The sequence below is a fragment of the Cervus canadensis genome, chromosome 2 (assembly GCF_019320065.1).
Source record: "Cervus canadensis isolate Bull #8, Minnesota chromosome 2, ASM1932006v1, whole genome shotgun sequence".
NCBI lineage: Eukaryota > Metazoa > Chordata > Mammalia > Artiodactyla > Cervidae > Cervus > Cervus canadensis.
This window is the reverse complement of record NC_057387.1, coordinates 98,227,462-98,250,356: the sequence shown is the minus strand read 5'-3', so window position 1 is coordinate 98,250,356 and position 22,895 is coordinate 98,227,462. Positions and strand designations below refer to the sequence as shown.

The 22,895-nt window shown below is 46.7% G+C and overlaps 2 protein-coding genes and 2 pseudogenes across 3 annotated transcripts; 1 reads left to right on the top strand and 3 right to left on the bottom strand.

The window, feature by feature from the left end:
- Positions 1–1,934: 1,934 nt before the first annotated feature.
- Positions 1,935–7,426, bottom strand: LOC122437131. The gene is given in 4 exon segments (XM_043461679.1): positions 1,935–3,458; positions 5,138–5,297; positions 5,299–5,532; positions 5,534–7,426. Coding segments are annotated over 4 exon segments (2,046 nt in total). The 5' UTR covers positions 7,145–7,426; the 3' UTR covers positions 1,935–3,417.
- Positions 7,427–11,046: 3,620 nt separating this feature from the next.
- Positions 11,047–16,750, bottom strand: LOC122437127 (annotated as a pseudogene).
- On the bottom strand, positions 11,047–22,707 carry LOC122437125 (endogenous retrovirus group K member 7 Env polyprotein-like). 2 transcript variants are annotated; one of them, XM_043461668.1, is made up of 3 exons: positions 22,338–22,707; positions 18,438–18,552; positions 11,047–13,249 (listed from the first exon to the last, which is right to left on the bottom strand). In XM_043461668.1, the coding sequence occupies exon 3, from the start codon at positions 12,472–12,474 to the stop codon at positions 11,410–11,412; it is 1,065 nt and encodes a 354-aa protein (XP_043317603.1). In that variant the 5' UTR covers positions 12,475–13,249; positions 18,438–18,552; positions 22,338–22,707; the 3' UTR covers positions 11,047–11,409. The 2 variants fall into 2 exon arrangements, with proteins under 2 accessions (XP_043317603.1, XP_043317604.1); XM_043461669.1 differs by having other exon boundaries at positions 11,047–12,788.
- On the top strand, positions 20,498–21,540 carry LOC122429233 (annotated as a pseudogene).
- Positions 22,708–22,895: the final 188 nt, after the last annotated feature.

Here is a 22,895-nt window from a genome sequence, read left to right as displayed (position 1 = left end):
TTGAGACACACTGAATTTTTATATGTAAGCTTTGCTTCCTCAGACCAAAAGGGTGGTCATAGGATATAGGAAATAATAGCTCTGATATTAAATCCAAGCCTTACCCAACTCATTCAAGTCATTGAATCTATTTATTGAATAGTGGGCACGCCTGTGAAGACAGACGCGGAAAGTGTCATTTTTTGTTGACAAACCCAAGTCGCAGTGCCTGCAGAACAGTGAGAACAAACAAATAGAAAAATTAGAATTTGGAGGAGAGAAAGTTTTATTGCACGGGCCATGCAAGAACAGGTGGTTCCTGCTGGAAAGACCCAAACTTTCCATGAGTTTTCAGGGAATAGTTTTTAAAGGCATCATTTGGGGGTGATGACTGTAAGGTGTATGACTTTCTTCTGACTGGTTGGTGGTGAGGTAACAGGGTGACGTTCCAGGAATCTCAATCATCAACCTTCCAGTTCCCACCAGTCTGGCTTCTCAAAAGGTACTTACCATCCTCCACCTGGGTGAGGGCTTTAGTTCCTGCAGCACTCAAAGATCTGTATCAGATTATTACATATATCCCATGAGGAGGGACTGAGGCTCTGTTTTATCACTGAAATACATTTTTTTTACATTTAATTGTAGTTGATTAACAGTGTTGTTAGTTTCAGGTGTACAACAAAGTCAACTAAAATTTTATTTATTTATTGCTGTGCAGCAGACAGGATCATAGTTCTCTGACCAGAGATCAAACCCATGCATGTGCTGGAAGCATAGTCTTAACCACTGGCCCATCAGGGAAGTCCCTGAACTGTAATTCCATGACTGCTTTTCCTTTGTTTTTGCATTCCCTCATGTCCCTCATTAGGAACTGTTTGGATCTGCTCTTTGGAACAAGGTCCAGGAGGCTCAAGTCTTTCTACAAACAAGGAATCAGGTACAGAAGAAATGGTTTTATACACAGTAGTATCCTGCAAGGGCCTGCTGTCTCAATCCCTTTTTCTTTGGTACTCCACAACCTCGAGGGAAACAGGTGGACAAGAAAGGGAACGTTTTAGATAGGTTATTCATAGGCTTTGCAAAGGAACCTGGTTTTTAGGAAGGACCCAGTTTCATTTTCATGGAGTTAAAACAAGTGTGAAGCAGCTGGTGAGGTGGGGAAACCATATAATTTTGGATGGTGAATGGCATGAAGACAATCAGTAATCTGTCCAAAAGAGTGGCAGAGGGCTACTTTAGATTGGGTGCAATGTTCCTGACTGATAACCTGAGCTGAGACTTGACCTACAAGGCCACTCCCCACCCTCATGAAGATCTAGAAGAATATTAAAGTCAGTTAACAGGCCCTAAATAGAATTCGAGTCTCCGTGACCTACAGGAACAGGCTAAAGTCCCAGGTAGGTGGCCAGATAATGTAATGTAGGTCTTTTATGTAAGGAACTGGATTTTATTCTAAATAAGGGAAGCCAGGAGTGATCTATAAGCAGATTCATTTAAAAGCTCTAGCTGCTCTGCAGTAAGTGACTTGGAGATGATGAAAGCGGAAGCTTGTGGGAGAACTGGAATTAAAAGTCTAGTGCCTGACTTCAAGAAAGTGCCGAATTTACTGAACGAGCCTTATAAGCCAGGCTGTTTTAAGCTCTGAATATAAACACGGTTTTTGCTTCCATGGGCCTCCAGACTAGTGAAAAGGGGTAAGAAGCTGCACATACGATGGTTCAGATAGGTCTTGGCTGCAAAGGCTGATAAGGATCCTGAAGGGCCTAGTCCAAGGCTGGTAGCCTGAACAAGAATAATCTGTACTGCACTTACTGTATCCAAGTGAATGGGATGCCCGTGGGCCTCGAGCCAAAAAAGGCCGAGGACTTCCTCCTGTTGTACCCGGATCGCGGAATGCCACCAAACACCACAGGAGCCGAGGATCGATGCAAAAGCAGTGAGGAACTTTATTACAAGCTTGGGCAGGGACTCCCTCCACACAACCTAATGGCCAGGTGCGGACAGGGCCCCGAGTGATGGCGGCAATCTATTTTTATACCGTATAGTGGGGGAAGCGGGAAGCTTAAGGGGATTGGTTAATTCTTTAACTAAGGAAGTCTTGTAAGCTACTGATTGGTGGGAGGTGAGGGGCTTTCTTGAGGAACTTTCCTGCCCTCCCTTGATTGGCTCGTTGAGTTTCTTTCTCTTTAAATTTCGTTTTCTCTCCTCCGGAGGGGGTTTTACTCAAAATGGCGGTGCTATCCTAAAATGGAGTTGTTTGGGTTTCACATTTCACATTTCCCCCTCTTCTAGTTCCTATGGAAGGCCCAATCATGGGTCTTCTACAGAGTCAACTATATCATCTTTATAAGGGGGTCTGTATGTGGAGACATGTCGGCTATGGGACGAGTGTGTGGAGTAGGTCCAGTATCCCGACTTTGGTTCTGGGAGGGAGGTTTTGGGGTTATCTCTTGGGAAGAAGGTTTTGGGGCTATCACCTGGTTTGGTCCCAGCTTTAATTTAAGCTCAAACCGGACTCCAGTGTCATATCCGGTCTTGTAGAGACGGAGGCCCCAGGCTCGGCCAAAATCCCACCTGGTAAACTTTTTCCCTTTATCTGTGAACTCAATCTGTAATGGAAAACATTGTCCAGGTTTAGATTTTACTCCCTGAGAGGGGCACTTTTGGGTGTTCGGGGGTGATTTTACCTGAATGAGGTCTTCGTCAGAGTTGGTGAGCCAATGGACCGTTCCTGTAGTTTCACATCCCCAAGCGGCACAATAAAAAGAATCAACTCCCCCACATTTATCAATTTGGTTCTGATCCCTTCCTCCCCCGGGGCAGACATAGACAGGCACTTGTTCCTAATAATGTAGGCCCTTACCCTCACAATTACGGGTGAATAAGCCATAGGAGCCATGAGCAAAAAAGTCGGTCAGTTGGTGGGGACCAAAGCCGTTACCGTTGGCCACTAGGACGCATAAATCAAAGGTCAATATGGGCCACCATGTCCCTTTGGGGGCTACGTTGGAACTCGAATTAAGTATTTCTCCGGTCTCAGGGTTGTAGACCATCCAAGTCATGTTAACCGGATGATGGGGATTGGCTGAGGTAAGCCCCTGGATGGCTGCCCAGAGCACAAAGTACCTTAAGAGAGAGATAGTCTTTTGGGGCGTTTCTGAAGTTTTAGCTTGAGTGGATTGTCCGGATGCTTGGAGACTCTCCATTGTGGCAGAACCTCGTGGATGTCGGTGAAAGGATCAGCAGGCTTCACCCGCGAGAAGTGGACCCTCGTTGAGATACCGTCTACCTTGAGGGCCGTTGGTGTGACTAAGATGATGGAGTAGGGTCCTTTCCAGCGTGGTTCGAGGGTGCCTGAGTGGTGTCTTTGCACATAGACCCAATCTCCTGGCCAAAAACGATGCGGTTCAGGAGGTGGCTTGGTGAGGTATAGGGCTTCTAGCCGTTTCCAAATGTCCTTGTGCACCCGTTGGAGGAGTCTGAGAGAGGAAAACAGAGCATCAACAGGTAAGTCAGCTATTAAATCAGTCTTTAAACTAGGTGCAATAGGGGGAGGTCTCCCGAACATAATTTCAAAGGGGGTTAACCCCAACATGTAAGGTGAGTTCCGCACCCAGAACAAGGCAAAGGGGAGGAGCGCCACCTAGTCTCCGCCAGTCTCTAGGGTTAATTTGGTCAAGGTCTCTTTTAAAGTTCTGTTCATTCTTTCTACTTGTCCTGAACTGTGGGGTCGATAGGCACAATGTAATTTCCAATTTGTCCCCAGAACCACCACCAGTCCCTGACTTACCTTGGAGACAAAGGCGGGACCGTTATCGGAACCTACCTGTGCAGGGAATCCGAACCGCAGCAGGATCTCTTCTAAGAGTTTTTTTGTTACTACCTGGGCTGTCTCTTTTTTTGTTGGGTGGGCCTCTACCCATCCAGAAAAAGTATCAATGAAGACTAGCAGGTATCTATATCCGTATTGTCCCGGTTTTACTTCAGTAAAGTCTACTTCCCAGTAGGCTCCAGGGCGTGTTCCCCTTTCTCTGGCTCCTTTAGTTGCTCCTGAAGTCTTGGTTGGGTTTGTTAGCAGGCAAGCCTTACAGTCCGAGGCAATTTTCTCTGTTTTCGCCTGGTAGTCTTTGATGACAATCTTTGCAGTTCTGACGAGGTCCTGCATTTTTTTTTGTCCCTTGTCCATTTTGTACGAAGCTGCTCCCATCCGCGTACCAAGTCAGTTCAGCATCCAGAAGGGGGACGTCTTTCAGATCAGCCCGGATCCCACATACTTGAGCCAGGATGTCAGCACAGTCATGTAGTGGAGCGTCCACGTCTGGATCCAGCAGGAGTGAGGCTGGGTTCAAAGTAGTTGGCGGCTGAAAAATGATCTTGGTAGGATTTGGTAGTAGTCCCTGGTAATGGGTCAGTCTAGCGTTACTGATCCATCGATCTGGAGGCTGTCTCAATATACCCTCTATGGCATGAGGGTTTGTTATTTGCAGTTCTTGTCCCAGGGTTAATTTGCCAGCGTCTTTTACTAACAAGGCCACTGCAGCCACCATACGCAAGCAGGGGGGCCATCCACTAGCCACTGGGTCCAGTTTTTTTGAAAGATATGCCACTGGTCTTTCCCAAGGTCCCAGTTTCTGGAGTAACACCCCTTTGGCTACCCCTCTGTTCTCATCTACATAGAGAAGGAAGGGCTTAGTGACGTCAGGTAGACCTAGGGCAGGGGCTGACAGGAGGGCTGCCTTAATGTCCTGGAAGGCTTTATCCATTTCCTCTGTTCAGGCAAATGGTATAGTCTCTTTTGTTGCCTGGTATAGTGGTTTTGCCATTTCAGCAAAACCTGGGATCCATAATCTACAGAATCCAGCAGACCCCAGAAATTCTCTAATTCCGCGTTGACTCTGGGGCTTAGGGATCTTTAACACAGTCTCTTTTCTAGCTTTGGACGGCCACCGCTGTCCTTCTTTTAATAGGTATCCCAGGTAATGAACCTCTTGTCTGCCAATTTGTGCTTTCTTTGCAGAGGCCCGATATCCCAGCTCACCTAAAGTATACAGCAAGTCTCTGGTTGCCTCCAGACAGGTTTGTTGGGATTCTGTGGCCAACAAAAGGTAGTCCACCTACTGTAGCAAGGTAACCCGTGGGTGTTGGATACGGTACTCACCCAGGTCCTCATGTAATGCTTCATCGAAGATCGTGGGCAAGTTCTTGAATCCTTGTGGTAGTCTCGTCCAAGTTAGTTGCCCATGAATGCCTTCCTCTGGATCTGACCATTCGAAGGCGAAAATATTCTGGCTTTTGGGTGCCAGGGGGAGGCTAAAAAAAAGCATCTTTTAAGTCCAGTACTGTATACCACTGGTGATTGGGGTTCAAGGAGCTCAAAAGAGTATAGGGGTTTGGTACTGTGGGGTGGATGTCCATCACCCGTTGGTTAACTTGTCTCAAATCCTGCACTGGCCTGTAGTCATTGGACCCCGGCTTTCTGACTGGGAGAAGCGGGGTATTCCAATTGGATTGGCATGGGCGTAAGATGCCCTGAGCCAACAGCCTGCGTATGTTGAGGGCGAATACCCCTTTGAGCCTCTTGTGGCATCTGATATTGCTTGACTCTGACGGCCTCTGCTCCTGGTTTTAATTCAATATAGATTGGGGGCCGATGTTTGGCTAAGCCTAGACCTCCAGTTTCTGCCCAGGCTTGTGGGTATTCATTAAGCCACTGATGCATATCAGCCTCAGGGGCTACTTCGGAGGGGCCTTGGTGTAATCTGTACTCATCTTCTATTTGCATGGTTAGAACTTGTACCGGCCTACCAGCCGGGTCCATAACATTCACCCCCTCAGGTGAGAAATGGATCTGGGCTCCTATTTTGGTTAGAAAGTCTCGGCCAAGCAGTGGGTAGGGGCAGTCTGGTATGACCATGAAAGAGTGGGATACCCGGCCTGTGCTCAGATCTAGGTTTCTTCGGGTAGTCCATGAGTATTTGTTCATACCAGTGGCCCCCTGCACCCATGAAGTCTTTGAATAGAGTTTTCCCCGTGGGTCAAGCAGGACAGAATGTTCGGCCCCAGTGTCCACTAAAAACTCAATTGGGGTCCCCTCCACTTTTAAGGTTACCCTGGGCTCAGGGAGGGGTTCCGGGCCCCGTCTCCCCTAGTCGCTCAGGTCCCCCAGAGCCAAAACGTTGGTTCCTTGTTTGAACTTTTTAGGGCAATCCTTAACCCAATGTCCTTCTTTTTCACAATATGCACACTGGTTCCGTCCTAACTTTGGTTTTCCCTGGGGGTTAGGTTTCGGCTTACCTTCTGCCAGTTGTCTCAGTCTCTTCTCTTGTTCATTCGGCTGGGCGCTGGTGGCGGCCAGGAGAATGCGAGCCATATTTCGCGTCTGCCGGTCGGCGGCTCTAGTCTGCTTCTCTTCAGGTGTCTCTCGGTTATTATAAACTTTCTCTGCTACTGCCATCAGATCTTGAATAGATCTTTCACCTAATCTATCTATCTTCTGTAACTTCTTCCTTATATCTGGGGCTGACTGATTAATAAAATGCATCATTAAGGCTGACCTAGTATCCTCCGCCTCAGGGTCCATGGGAGTGTACTGACAGAATGCGTCAATCAGCCTCTCCAGGAACGCCGCAGGACTCTCTTCTCTCCCTTGCTGTACATTACCTACCTTAGCCAAATTAGTGGGCCTGCGAGCGGCCGCTTTGAGACCCCCCAACAGAGCCTGGCGGTAGACCTGGAGCCGCTTCTTACCTTCCGCCATGTTATAGTCCCACTGTGGCCTAGACAAAGGGAAGGAAGAGTTAATCGTCGCAGGGTTAGCCGTGGGTTGCCCATTATCTCCTGGCACCAGTTTCTGCGCCTCTAGCTGGATCCTTTCTCTTTCTTCTGTGGTGAATAATATCTGGAGTAGCTGCTGACAATCGTCCCACGTAGGTTGATGAGTAAACAGAACAGTTTCTAACAAATTAATAAGCTCTTTAGGTCTCTCTGAAAATGGGGCATTCTGGGTCCTCCAATTGTATAAATCACTAGTAGAAAAGGGCCAATATTGAAGGGGCTGATTTCCATCAGCATCAGGGGGACCCAGAGCCCTGAGAGGAAGAATAGCTGCTGAAGTAGAGTTGGCAGGCCCCCCGGGGGAGGCGGCCCTACGATTTCGGGTGTTCATTGCAGGTCCTCCCCCAGCTGCTTCTGGGGAAGGTTGGGGGAGTGGGGGTTCGAGCTGAATAGGAGGAGGGAGAGAATATGGTGGAGGTGTGATAAGGAGATCAAGAGTCGACTCTTCCTGTAAAACAGGGGCAGAGGGGGCAGCCGGAGGCTTTTTCTTTTCTTCAGCCACTAGGATCTCCGTGGCTGCTGCTGCCTGTGGAGGTAAAAAGGGTTGGATCCAAGGGGTTGGGCTGACTATTAAATCTTCCCAAACCAGGATATATGGGACCTGGTCTGGATGTCCGCTTCAAGGTCTAAGGATGATTTCTCGGACTCTCTGGACAGTCCTTAAGTCGAAAGTCCCTTCAGGAGGCCAGCCCACGTTAAAGCTGGGCCATTCAGCACTGCAAAAGATAACCATCCGAGATTTTTAAATTTCTACACTCAGATTATGAGCTCAAGCTCTAACTTCTTTGAAATGGTCAGTTATTAAGGTAAGCGGAGAGCATCCAGATTGGGTCTGTCCCATCGTCAGTCAGTCACACTGAAGAAGGAATTCATAGGGCCTGGACTCCATCTCAGGCCTGTCCGTGCTGATCATGCTCGGCCACCTCTCCAGTGGACCCTGAACTCTCTGCTTAGTGCCTGTGGGAACGACAATGGAAGGAGAAGACCCCCTCCGGACAGGGGAACCTTGAAGATCGTATCCAGGTTACTCATCACCTAAGAGAAAACATACCATAATCACCCCTGCCTCTGGACAGGTCATAAATTTTTTCCGTATCTATCAGGATGTAATCACAGGTTTATCAATTATTAACTGGTTGGAACGTGACCACAGGCTTATTGATTATTAACTGTTTGGAATGTAACTGCGGGCTTATTGATTATTAACTGTTTGAACACATAACACGTGAATGATGGGGTTATTGTAGTTGTATTTACCCTTCCTTTGTTTATGTAAGTTTCAAGGAATTTGGGGTGGTGGGTTTGGACACATACACATGGGGTATAAAAGATTTTCACAAATGCTGGTTGGGGTCCTTGGCTAAGAGGAGACTCTGCCTTGGGCCCGCCGGCGTAATAAACTGCACTCCACTATCTGCATTGTCCTTCTGAGTGAGTTTGTTTCCCGGAACGCGCGTGGCTATAACATTTGGTGCCTTGGCCGGGAAACTCCTCACTTTGAGGAGACAGGTCTCATTTGAGGCCACCCCGAGGCTTTGTAGTTTGAATCTCCTAGAGGGGGGAAGGCACCTCGCCCCTCTGGAAGAATTCGGCCTTTCAACTCCCGAAGAAACTCCCGGTTTCTTCGCTTTGGCAGGTAGTGAACGGCAGCAGGGAACTGAGCGCTCAGGTGAGGAGGAACCCACCCGGCAGGGTGGAAGAGGGGGCCTGATCACCCCCCTGGGAGGGACTAGAAGGAGCGGGGACCCACAGGAGCCTGGAATAGGCATGCGGCAGCGATTGCTTGGTACACTGGTCGACGAGTGTGCTAGGGTTTAGGAAGGAAATTTGTGAAGGTCATTTAGGAGGTGTGTCCATGCCGTCTAGGGGAAAATTATTACCAAGCGATCGCCAGGGGATTTTTAGGATAGGAAACTGGTCCTTGTATGCTCGTATTCTGCCCTCCCCCAGGAGGTGTCCCGTCTGCTGTGAAATTCTTGACCCCCTCGGAATTGTTAGGCTAGAAAGAGGGGGGATACAGAAGTGAGTATAAATTGGCTTTTCTGGAGATGGCCTGGGACATGGGATATTTAACCCATCTGTGTTTTCATCCTCACCTGATCAGGCCCACCAAGGCAGAATGGACTTTAAGGGAGAAACAATCTTGGACCATGTGATGTTCTGGTTCAACTGTGCTGACTGGCAGGTGAAGACACGCTGATCCCCCTTCTCCCTCTGGGATCTGGCAGGTAAGGCTCTTCTCACCCCAATTAGGAAGGAGGCAGAATGGCAATTTAAGTGTCATTGAGTGGAAATATCAGAAGTACATAGGGTACTGAGAACTTCATAGACAGAACGAAAAAAAAAAAGTAGAAGAAGGTTCGAGAAGGTAAGCAAGATGGGGGGAAGTGAATCTAAGGCAACTGTATTGGAGTACATGATTAAAAATTTAAAGAAGGGATTAGGAGGAGACTATGGGGTGAAGATGAAGCCTAACCACCCCCACATACTCTGTGAGGTCGAATGGCCCCCTATGGGAGTAGGATGGCCACCAGAGAACACCATGAACTCAAACATAGTGGAAGCAGTCTATACAGTAGTCACAGGAGAGCCAGGACACCTGGATCAATATCCATCTATTGACTCATGGCTAGAGTTAGCTCGAGACCCTCCTACTTGGACAAGGTTCTATATCCAGAAGGGAAAGGAAAAAATGTTAATGGCACAAAAATTGACTGATGATAAAAAAGGAAATTCTACAGGATTTGGACGGGGATGACCTGACTCCTCCCCCATGCTGAATGAGGCGCCTGCCTCTCAGTGCAGCACCAGGACCGGAGGCCGCCTTAATGCCCGATCCAGGGCCAGGTGAAGTTCCTGCAGCAGCCGCTGCTCTTCCACCAGCTCTCCCGGAGGTCGTAGAGCCGCTGTTTTGGCAGGCTCCGATCCCGGTGACAGAAGCCTCTGGCCAACACTTTCAGGAAACAGCTCCAGCCGCACCACCAAGCTATACGCCCCTCTCCCGGTGAGTACTGACTAGAAAGGGAGGGAGACGCTGGAATTAAGCAGAGACTGCGCTCTGCCAGAGAGCCAGAGGGAATGAAAGAGAACAGACAAGAGACTTACAGTGCAAGCTGCTACTCTGGGAGTCTATCTCGGGCCCTCCGGAAAACCTCATCTGCCCCAGGGACAGGACAGTCCTTCAACCGGTCCCAAGGGAGGCCCTGGGCCCATTACAGCCAAACCAGTGTGCCCGAGCTTTTGGCCACTGGAAGGATGAATGCCCTAAGGCAAGGAAGGAAGAGGAAGCTCCCGCAGTTGTGGGGCTTGCTGACCTGGAAATTAACTAGGGCTGCTGGGGCTCAGAGATATCATGTCCCTGAGAGCCCATGTTAACCTTACAGGTGGGGGACCAAAACATTGACTTCATGGTGGATACAGGAGCAGAACTGTCGGTGGTAACAAAACCTGTGGCACCACTGTCCAAAGACTACCGATGTAACTGGGGTATCGGGAGAATGATTAAATCGTTTTGCCAGTCCAGAAAATGTCAGATTGGGGGGGGGGGGCACCAAGTGATTCATGAATTCCTCTACATTCCTGAGTGCCCAGTACCCCTGTTGGGAAGAGACTCGCTCTCCAAACTAGGAGCACAGGTGACTTTCTCCCCTGAGGAGAGGCCCACCTTCTGGATGGACTCTATGACTTATTTGCCCTCTCAATACGCCCCCAAGATGAGTGGAGGTTGCATGAGCTCTGAAGGAAGAACCGGGTGGGCCAAAAGAGCATGAGAGAGCTAACTCAATTATTCCCTGAGGTCTGGGCGGAAGACAACACCCCTTCCCCCAGGCTAGCTAAACATCAAGCCCCAGTGATAACAGAACTCAAACCAGACCCCGCTACCGACAGAGGCCTGGGCCGGCATACTGCCCCACATCAGTAGATTGAAACAAGCAGGTATTCTAATAGAGTGCCAGTCGGCTTGGAATACACCGAGCCTGCCACTCAAAAAGGAAGGAGGACAGGACTACAGGCCTGGACAAGATCTCAGGCTAGTAAACCATGGTTACTCTGACTTTACAACCCACTGTTCCAAACCCCTATACCTTACTTAGCCTCCTCCTGCCGAGGACTAAAAAGTTTACACCTGCCTAGATGCCGGGCCAGCCGGAAGATTTCAGCGAGCAACACGACGCGTTCCTTTAGGCTAAGAAATAAAGACACAGAACAGATGGGGTCGAGAGGATTGCTGCAGTCAGCGATGATTCTTTATTTCTCAGGGTTACATTTATACTAAACCAAGAAGAGAATCTTAAGCAGAGAAAATATTTTTCCATAAACATCACTTTGAGATAACAATCACCAGAACTCTCTGACAACATCAAGGGATAAGAAGGGCATCCCGTTTATCTTAAGGGTGGTCGTGAAAGGCTTATCCATCTGCGTCATGTGTGCATTCAAGGCTTGCTAATGTTCTGTTAAGATTTAACTTGGATAATAAATTCCAGAGAGGGGTGGCGGGACAGAGAGCTATGTCTGCGAACAGACCCTTGAGGATCAAGGCAGCTCCCAGAGTCAGCCTTTTGGTTCAGGCCGCTCCCCGCAGCTCCCCCTCTTTTATTTAATAAGAGGAAATGCCTGATTTTTTTGGCGTAAGTAATTACTGTGTAGGACAGCCTTGATGTCCCACAGCTCTTTGACAAATTTCTTTATGATACAAGGAGCAATGCACACAAAAAGCGCTAATACCAGAAATGCGGCCACGACCCCCGAAAAAAGATGCCAAAGTGAGGTTATCGAGGGAAAATTGGAAAACAAACTGTTAACAAACTCTTCAGCATTTTTTGCCAAATCCCTACTAGCCCGAGGAGCATTTTCTATATCAAGAATTTCCTGATGAAGTTGTAATAGATCCAAGGAAATGTTTTCATTATGCCAAATACCATCTAAATGTAATTTTATCTTATTCCAAGGGGTCTCGGTATTATTATAAATTTTTGGCGTAACACAAATCCAACGATAGTTAGCATGACATCTAATTTTGGTTCTTAGCTTTAACCCTTGCACCTCCTCCCCCCAAAATCTTACTGCATCATAAAGCACGTTTAGTCTATCCTCCAACTTTCTATCTATATCTTCTTGAATTCCTAAAGCTTTAGAAGTATTTTTTGCTAAATCGTCTACAATGCTAGCAGTATGCACAGATTGAGCTAAAGATACAGAAGCAGTAACAGCAGAAGCAATTAAAGTTACAAGCGTTACTATTCCTAGAATTATTAATCCTATCCCCCTTCGTGGCCTAGCAAGGGCTGTACGCATCTTATTCCACAGCTCAAGCCCTGACTCCTCATACCAAGGTTCAGTGAGGTTCACAGGCATCATGACGAAGGGCGGTTGTTTGACTATCAGAGCCCCAAAATTATTTTTCATACCTCTTATACAATTAGTCAGGGTACAATTAAAACAATGAGCATGATATAGGCTAGCATTTTTAGAAAGAGTCACAGAGCCAACAAGGATCATAAAGGGACAGGGTACACAGGCCCGAGGATATCTCCAAGTCTCATTCCACCAAAGTGCTCTCCAGGATCGTACTCCTTTGGTCTTCCCTCCGGTCTGCAAAAGGGACCCATCTGTTCCGAAAGCGGCCAACAGCTTCCATATCTCGGTCTGGTACACCATGGTACCGCCAAGATTCCAAATTCTGGCTGCAAATTGTCTGCTGCCTTCCTTTCCGGGGTCCCTGTTGGAGTCTGGCGACCAATCCCAAAGGGAATGTGTGTCATTAGTAATAGAATATACAGTAGCAGTCTCATCTCTACAAAGTTTCCATGGCACAGCTATATATCGTCCTTTTACCCCCAGGCCACAAAATGGAATGTCTTTAGGTCCAGTTCCATTGACTCGTCATGCGTATCCTGTGGATTTCGTAATGCTAGGAATATCCATTATCCAACTACTGCCATGGTCATCATCATAAGCAAAGTATCCTGCATCTGTAACAGTAAGACATCCTGAAACATTATGATTTCAGAAAAAGCACATTGGTAATTGTGAAGAGGATCCCGTATAAGAAATGCTGGCATTCTGTGGAAAAATATGCTTATCAGAAAACCCCCCCAAAAGTATTGTGTCATTCACATACACAGGAACGGAACTCATTTCCCATCCAACAGGCTGCAAAAGAGGGGGATCAGGAACATATGCCCAGAAGACACTGGCTTCCATGGAACTTACCTGGTTTAAAAGAAGTAATAGAGAAATCAATATATTAGTAGGCGAAGCGGTGGGAAGATTCGGAGAATTCTCACACGCCATTTGTAACAGCGCCTGTATCTGCTGGGCTGTTGGTAGCGGGGCTGTCTCCTGGATCGTAAGTCATCTCATTTGTTCCACCAGCGATCGCCTCCACCGCGCGTACCAACCTTTCTGGGAGCCAGCGCGGCGCTTCGGCATTCTGTGGGAAAACACAAACATGACCTCTCCCCCATATTAGAACTGGATCCGGCCCATGCCATCTGCCTTCCAGCGAGTCTTTCCACCTGACCAATGGCCGAGCCTTTTTATTATCATAGTGCCAAAAACGTTGAGCTGCTGATTTGCCATTTTTATCGAGGCTCAGAAAATTTAAAACAAACAAAGCACGACTAAGAAGATTGTTAGGCGTAATAGCATACAAACTCCCCCTTTTTAATTTTTTCAATTGGTGCTGAAGGGTTTGATGTGCCCGCTCAACAATTCCTTGGCCCTGTGGATTATATGGGATTCCAGTCTTGTGTACGATGCACAGCTGGGCACAGAAGGTTTGAAAACTGCGGCCAACATATCCAGGGCCATTGTCTGTTTTGATGCATTTAGGTAGGCCCATAGCAGAAAAACTCCGTAAGCAATGCTGAATACAATGTTTACTAGCTTCTCCAGATTGAAGTGTGGCCATGATAAAACCAGAGAAGGTATCAAGAGTAACAGGCACATATTTCAATTTTCCAAAATCACAAATATGTGTAACATCCATTTGCCACAAATCGTTGGGGAGTAAACCCCGAGGATTGACTCCATAAGTGGGAAGAACAAAAAACTGCGGGCAGGTAGGACAAGTTTTTACAATGTGACGAGCAGCCTCTCGGGAAATTCCAAATTGTAACCATAAAGAATTGCTATTCTGATGGTGTATTGCATGAGAGGCCTGTGTCGCAGAGATAGGGGTTAAGGAAGAATAACATACCATACGGGTGGCTTCATCCGCCAGAGCATTCCCAGCCGCTAAGGGCCCAGGAAGGGCAGTGTGAGCGCGTATGTGCCCAAAAAAGCAAGGATGAGTTCGGGCTCGAATGAGATTCTGAATTTTCAAAAACAAGGTTTGAATAGAGGCCTTTGCAGCTCCAATGAGGGGTACTGTTTCAATGACTGAGAGAGCTCTGACAACATAATGACTGTCAGAGTATAAATTAAAACTTTGAGGAACACGTTGCAGAGCTTGGAGTACTGCAAAAAGCTCTACTTCCTAAGCTGATGAATATGAGGTTTGACAATAATAAGATTCATTTTCGATTACCAAGCTGGCTATGCCATTGGAAGATCCATCAGTAAAGACAGTTGTCCCCATTTTCAAAGGGCATTGCTGCACGACTTTTGGAAAAATAAACTGATGCAGCTGTGCAAATTGTAACAATTTATTAGCAGGATAATGTTTAATCTCCCCTGCATACTGTGCAAGCGCAATTGCCCAATCATCAGAAAATTGAGAGAGCCATAGTTGCTGTTCAGTTGAAAAAGGAATACAAATAAAGTGGGGATCTCTTCCCAAATAGGTCACAGATTCCTGTCTTCCTTTTGCTATTACTTTGGCTACAAGAACATGGTAAGGACTTAACACCCGTAAGGGAGAAACTGGTAAGTAGATCCACCTTAGAGGGTTATCTTGAAACAGGACACCGGTAGGTGAATGTTCTGAGGCAAGGATATAAAGTCCCCAAGGCCTTTCATAATCACAGTAACTGGAATGCTGCTGTGATAAGGCAGTTTCCACTTTCTGAAGAGCTCGCTCTCCAGCTTCTGTGAGGCTGTGTGGGGAGGTAGGATTATTATCTCCCTTTAAGATATCAAAAAGAGGCTTTAATTCGTATGTAGCAAGATGTAGATAGGGTCTAATCCAATTAATGTCCCCGAGCAACTTTTGAAAATCATTAAGTGTTTTCAGATTATCCCTTCGTAAAGCAATGGGCTGAACTCCAAATGTTTCCCTTTCTAAAGGAAAGCCAAGATAGGAATAAAGAGGAAAGGTTTGTACCTTTTCTTTGGCTATTATTAGCCCTACTGCTTTTAAGGCAGGTTCCATGAAGGCATAAGCTGCTAACAAATACTCTTTATCAATATGCACTAGCAGTATATCATCCATGTAATGCAGAATATAAGCATCGGAGAATTTCGCCCGAGTTTCCTGTAACGCTGCTGCAACAAATTTCTGGCACAAGGTCGGGCTATTAGCCACACCCTGTGGCAAAACCTTCCAATGATACCTACGCATTGGTTGGGAAAAATTAACAGAAGGAACACTAAAAGCAAATCGAGGGCAATCTTGAGGTGCTTGGGGAATAGTATAGAAGCAATCCTTTAAATCTAAGATTATTATGTGGGCGTTCCTAGGAATAGCCATGGGAGAAGGCAATCCTGGTTGTAAAGTTCCCATGACTTCCATAGTTTCATTAACCTTTCGCAGATCCTGCAAAAGACTCCATTTCCCAGATTTTTTCTTAATAACAAAAATGGGCAAATTCCAAGGTGAATTAGACTGTTCAATATGTCCCAATTCCAACTGTTCCTGCACCAGTTGTTGGGCAGCGTCAATTTTCTCTTTGGAAAGGGGCCACTGATCAACCCACACAGGCTCCTCAGATTTCCAAGTAATAGGATCTGCGTGAATTACAGGCGGATCAGAGGTCCCTTCTAAAAATACCCAAGTCCACTTTTATCAGGCAATCTCCTAGGCTGGATGGGTGTAACATTTCCCTGGTTATATTTCCCAAGCCCAGAAGTAGGAAGAAGTCCCTGATCCAAGAGTTGATTGCTAACCTGTTCACTGGGGCTATACAGGTATACTCCCAATATGAGTCATAACATCTCGTCCCCACAAATTTACAGGGAGGTTTGGGAGGATATAAGGCCTAATGTCCCCTTCGTGACCCTCATGGTCAGTCCAATGTAACAGTTCTGTACTTTGTTCAGGGTTATTAGTTTGACCAATTCCTTGCAATGATGATATAGCTATCTGTTTAGGCCATTCTCGGGGCCAGTGTCTCTCGGCAATAACAGAAACATCAGCTCCTGTGTCCAAAATACCTGTAAACAACTTTCCATTTATTCTTAACGTTAACTCAGGACGATTATTAGTTATTGCCTGGACCCAATAGGCATCATAGGATCCGAAGGCACCTTCCCCTCTCCTGGAAGCCAGTGCTTTTCCGGTCTGCACCGCAGGGACCAATATCAATTGAGCTATACGCTGTCCGCTAGCTATGGTGGTAATGCATCTCGGGGAATGGGCCATAATTTTGATTTCTCCTGTACAGTCAGCATCAATTACTCCAGGAGCTATGAGCAGCCCTTTTATGGCAGAGCTACTGCGTCCGAGCAAAAGGCCCACGGTTCCATCAGGCAAAGGGCCGTATACCCCAGTGGGCAGAGCTTGCATTCCCATTTCGGGAGTTAATATTGTGTAGGAGGAGGAACAGAGGTCCAAGCCTGCGCTCCTTGAGGTGGCTCTGAACAAGTCTGTGACTCGCCTTCTACCATCTGATTTCCCTGGATTGCCCCATAACATTGTTTCGGGGCCAGGGGCTGGCCCCTCACCCAGTTTCCCGACTGCAAGGGAAGTGGGTTGCCCTGGACATCAATTTTGGATTTACAATCTTTTGCCCAATGTCTTCCTTTTTTACACCTAGGGCATAAATTAGGAGTTTTAATATTCCCTGAATTGGCTCGTTGGGGGCAAAAGGCGGCACGATGTCCAGGCTGGCCACAAACAAAACAGCCAGCATTTCCCCTACTAGGTAATCCTCGTTTATTTTTCATTTGCTGTTGATATAATACTTCTTTTATACTTTTACCTTGTAAAGCTGCAGCCAGGGTAATACCCTGCATATAGGAAGGTCCGATATCAGCACATATACGAATGTAATCTGATAGACCCCCCTTTTTTCTGTACGGTCTAAGCGCAGCCTGACAGGCAGAATTTGCATTTTCATAGGCTAACTGTTTAGTAAGCACCATTCCAGCCTGCTCATCAGCCATAATCTTACCTACTGCTTCAAGAAGACGAGCCACAAAATCTTGATATGGTTCATCAGGCCCCTGACGAATTTTTGAAAGATCCTCAGTCTTATTACTAGAGCAAGGGAGCTTTTTCCAAGCCTGCCGAGCAGCATTAGAAATTTGAGCATATGCCCCAGGCAGATAATTTAATTGAGCATTCGTATTCTGATAAACTCCTTCCCCTATCAACATCTCATATGTAGTATTAATCCCTTGTCGCTGATTCAATTCAGCTATATGACTACATTGTTCTGTAAATTCTGATTTCCATAATAAATAGTCCCTGCCAGATAAGCAAGCTCTCGCTATTTGTTTCCAGTCACTTGGCGGCAAATTTTGACCTCCTAGATTCTCTATCATGGCCTGGGTAAAAGGAGCCGTAGGTCCATATTGAGCACAGGCAATTTTTAATTCCTTTAGTTGTTTGAAAGGTAGGGCCTCATAATACCGTTGGTTTTCATGCTCAAATACCGGGAAAGCAGCGGAGAATCCCTGAACAGTTTCTCCAGCTCTTTGGGCCTGTTGCATAGCCTTTTGCAAGGGGGACAAGTTGTGTGATTTACGAGTTATATTCAATGAATTTTCAGGTTTAGAAATAGGCGGAGGATCTAATCCAGCAATAATTGAGGGTGCATAGGCAGGAGGCACAGTAGGGATTGCACCAGCACCTTCATCCCTACCTTCCCTTTTTATTTCTTCCTTTATTGTTATTAATAATTGCTGCATGAGTGCCTCCAGACTCTTTGTCGGAGGGGCAGCTGCTGCCTGTACATTCAAATCGTCAGTTACAAGTAATTCCCAACGATCATCCTTATGGTAAGCAGCTGCCTGTTCCTCTAAACTTTCCTCATCCTTTGGAGTCAGCGTTCCCTCATTTTCCTTCAAAGGTTTGGCAGATTCTAATTCAAAGGTTGTGGGTCCTTTCCCTTCAGGAGTAGCATAAATTGGTTCTTCGGGTGGGAGCATGTGTTTTAATTTACTCCCTTCCTCATGTTCAAAATGAAGGCAGTCTCTTATTAAAGTCCATAATGAAAATGTTTCCACAGGAATCTTATTAGGTCCGTGGAGAGTATAATATGTTTGAATCTGTTTCCCTATCTTTTCCCATATCTCTAAACTCATAGTCCCTTCCTCTGGAAACCAAGGACATACTTCCTCAACAAAACTGAGAAAAGTCTGCAATTTTGATTTAGTAACTTGTATTCCCCGATCCTTCAACATTATCTGTAACATATGCACAAACAACTGACGGCTATGATCTTGTCCCATGGTTTATACTCTCGACAATATTCCTTCCTGCCCCTCAATATACAAGTATATACACTCTTACTCACCTTAATAGTTTCAACAGGCAGCGGCCGCAAGGAACTTTTGTCGAGCCCCACGCTGGGCGCCACTTGCCGGGCCAGCCAGAAGATTTCAGCGAGCAACACGACGCGTTCCTTTAGGCTAAGAAATAAAGACACAGAACAGATGGGGTCGAGAGGATTGCTGCAGTCAGCGATGATTCTTTATTTCTCAGGGTTACATTTATACTAAACCAAGAAGAGAATCTTAAGAAGAGAAAATATTTTTCCATAAACATCACTTTGAGATAACAATCACCAGAACTCTCTGACAACGTCAAGGGATAAGAAGGGCATCCCGCTTATCTTAAGGGTGGTCGTGAAAGGCTTATCCATCTGCGTCATGTGTGCATTCAAGGCTTGCTAATGTTCTGTTAAGATTTAACTTGGATAATAAATTCCAGAGAGGGGTGGCGGGACAGAGAGCTATGTCTGCGAACAGACCCTTGAGGATCAAGGCAGCTCCCAGAGTCAGCCTTTTGGTTCAGGCCGCTCCCCGCACCTAGATCTCTAGGATGTCTTCTTCTGCATACGCCTCGCCCCAGTGTCACAGCCCATCTTTGCCTTTGAATGGGAAGATCCAGTCGGGAGCACCAAACAACAGCTCATCTGGACTCCCCCACAAAGATTTAAGAACTCCCCAGCCATCTTTGGGGAAGCCTTGGCTTCTGACCTGGACTCATTCCATCCGGAAGAGTGTGGATGTCGGCTCCTACAATATGGGGATGACCTGCTGCTGGCTGCATGAGACCAAGGAAAAATGCTGGAAAGGGACAAATGCACTGCTCCAGCTGTTGATGGAAGCAGGTTACAGGGTGTAGAAGAAGGCACAGATCTACAAAGAGGAGGTAAGGTATCCGGGTTTTGTTTTAAAGAAGGGCTCAAGGTTCCAGACCCTAATTGGGTCCTATATACTGATGGCACTAGCCTGATAAAACAGGGACAACTGCTGTCAGGTTAGCCAGAGTGGAAGGGGCCATCAAGACTAAAAAGGGATGGTGGGAATTGCCAACTGGCAAATTATTGGTACCGGAGGAGCTGGCACACAGTCTGGTAAGCCAAACACACCAAGCAACCCACCTAGGCCATGCTGCCTGCTCACAGGTTAATGCTGCCTCTCGGGTATTCAGACAAAAACCTCCGGGTATTCAGCTGAAAGGCACGCTGCCCCTTGAACACCTGGGAGTGGACATCACTGACATGAAACCTCACCGATACTACCATTACCTGCTGGTCATGGTATGTACATTCTCGGGATGGGTAAAAGCTTTTCCTACCTGAACTGAAAGAGCATCAGAAGTAGCCCGGTGCCTGCTTAGGGAAATGGTTCCCAGATTTGGGTTCCCTCCCAGCATTGGATCAGACAATGGCCCGGCTTTTGTGGCTGATTTAGTACAACAAGTAAGCAAAACTTTAAACATCAAATAACAACTGCACACTGCATATAGGCCCAGAGTTGTGAGATGGTGGAATGAACCAACCAGACACTTAAAGAGACTCTCCAAGTGGATCAGAGAGACTGACTGCTCCTGAGTGGACTTTCTTCCAACGGCTCTGCTCAGACTCAGGATGACCCCACAGTCCCAAGGCTATTCTCCATATGAAATTGTGTATGGGAGGCCTCCTCCCATAATAAAACAGGTGTCAACAAATTTGCCTCAGGTAAGGGGGGGGATAGGATTTCACAGCAGATGGAACTGGGTAAGGTAATAAATTGGGTAACTAAGTTTGTACAAGAAAGGGTGCCGTTCCTCCTTGGGGAACAGATTCATGAGTTTACACTTGGTGACCAAATATGGGTCAAAGATTAGAAATATGATTTGCTAGCCCCTTGGTGAAAGGGTCCTTATGTTATTCTAACTACCCCTACTGCAGTTAAAGTTGCAGGTATTGTCCCTTGGGTCCATCATAGGAGAGTGAAGAGAGCATACCACGCAGACCCAGAAAACGCTGAGTGGACTGCACAGAGGGACCCCACTGACCCTCGAGAGACCAAGACTATCCTTAAGAAGAAGGAAAAGAAGATCCCAGAGGAGCCCCTCCTCAGGATGAAGTCACACAATCAACTCCTGCTGCTTGGCCTCATCAACGTGATTTTGAATTTAACTTCCGACAATGTTTTCATCTCATGGGCACATTCCTACGCGGACTTCCAGAACACCTACAACTGCTGGGTATGTGGGGCTATGCCTCTGTCTGTGATGGATGGACTTCCTTGGTGGGTGACACCGCTCTGCCAAGGAGATTTTAAACCACTCTGCTCTTTTCTGGGATGATAAAAAGAAACTTTCCTCTCTTTTGTCAATCATAACCTCTCCTTGCTCTCTTGGTGTAAGACCTACAGTCAATAGACTCGGGTCATGGGGCTACATTTGATATAAACGCCAGTGTAACAAAAGCCTAACCTACAGCAAGCCCCAGTAAATCTACCTTATTTACATGCTAGGTGGACAAGATCTGTGTTTCAATGGTATGAGTATATTGCTGCCTTTTTCGTACCCTCTATAGGGACAACAAATATTATGATTAAAGTAGAGGCCTTGACTAATTTCACAAACAGGCCCTCATAGATAAAACAGAAGCCATCCAAGCCTTAAATGAAGAGCAAATCTAAATGAGAAAAACAGTAATTCATAATAAAATGGCTTTGGACATACAGCTGCTCAAGGAGGGACCTGTGCTATAATTAAGGTTGAATGTTGTGTATACATTCCTGACTTATCTGACAATGTATCAACTGCTTTAGATGACATGAAAAACCAGGTAAAAGCAATGTCAAATGAAAACATTCCTTTCTGGACTTTGGTCCTATCTTGGGTGAAGGGCGATTGGTAGAAAACGATACTTACCACTGTCATAGTTGCCTTGATAGTTCTGCTTTGTGGACCCTGAATTTTACAATGTATTATGAACTTCGTAACCTGAAGGTTGATGTCATTCTCCCTAATTGGCAGTTGGAGAGCCAGGGTGCAATATATCCCTATGAATGATGCTCATAATATGAGTTAAGAGCATCAAGAGGGGGGAATGAAGAAGGAATTCATAGGGCCTGGACTCCATCTCAGGCCTGTCTGTGCTGATCATGCTCGGCCACCTCTCCAGTGGACCCTGAACTCTCTGCTTAATGCCTGTGGGAACGACAATGGAAGGAGAAGACCCCCTCCGGACAGGGGAACCTTGAAGATCGTATCCAGGTTACTCATCACCTAAGAGAAAACATACCATAATCACCCCTGCCTCTGGACAGGTCATAAATTTTTTCCGTATCTATCAGGATGTAATCACAGGCTTATCGATTATTAACTAGTTGGAACATGACCACGGGCTTATTGATTATCAACTGTTTGGAATGTAACTGCGGGCTTATTGATTATTAACTGTTTGAACACATTAACACGTGAATGATGGGGTTATTGTAGTTGTATTTACCCTTCCTTTGTTTATGTAAGTTTCAAGGAATTTGGGGTGGTGGGTTGGGACACGTACACATGGGGTATAAAAGATTTTCACAAATGCTGGTCGGGGTCCTTGGCTAAGAGGAGACTCTGCCTTGGTGCAGTGTAATAAACTGCACTCCACTATATCTGCATTGTCCTTCTGAGTGAGTTTGTTTCCCGGAACGCGTGGCTATAACAACACAATGAACAAACAAGACAACACACCAGACAAATAACAGAGCGCGCAATTCCAAGAACAAGAGGTACAGAGTATATCAGATGTATATCAGAGGTGTATATATATATATACACGGGACTACAGAGTGGGAGCTGGAAGACGTCTCTTCCTGCTGCCTGCTGGAGACCGTATCGGAGCGTGCGCCTAGGTTTAAGTCCAGCTACAGAGAGGGGCCCCGTTACAGATACAGATGGAGCTGCTGCTACTGCTTACCGGCTGTTCGTCCTCTGAAGCGCGGATCCTGGAGGGCCCGGGGGATCCCGGACAAGCCCCCAAAATGTTGTACCTGGATCGCGGAATCCCACCAAACACCACAGGAGCCGCGGGTCGATGCAAAAGCAGTGAGGAACTTTATTACAAGCTCCGGCAGGGACTCCCTCCACACAACCTAGTGGCCGTGCGGACAGAGCCCCGAGTGATGGCGGCGATCTATTTTTATACCGTATAGCGGGGGAAGCGGGAAGCTTAAGGGGATTGGTTAATTCTTTAACTAAGGAGGTCTTGTAAGCTACTGATTGGTGGGAGGTGAGGGGCTTTCTTGAGGAACTTTCCTGCCCTCCCTTGATTGGCTCGTTGAGTTTCTTTCTCTTTAAATTTCGTTTTCTCTCCGCGGGAGGGGGTTTTACTCAAAATGGCGGTGCTATCCTAAAATGGAGTTGTTTGGGTTTCGCATTTCACACTCCGAACTCAGCGCTCAAGGAGACTCAGGTGAGGTAACACGTTGTCAAAACAGAAGGAAGCGCCGGCCACCCACGCAGCGCCCAGTTTGGC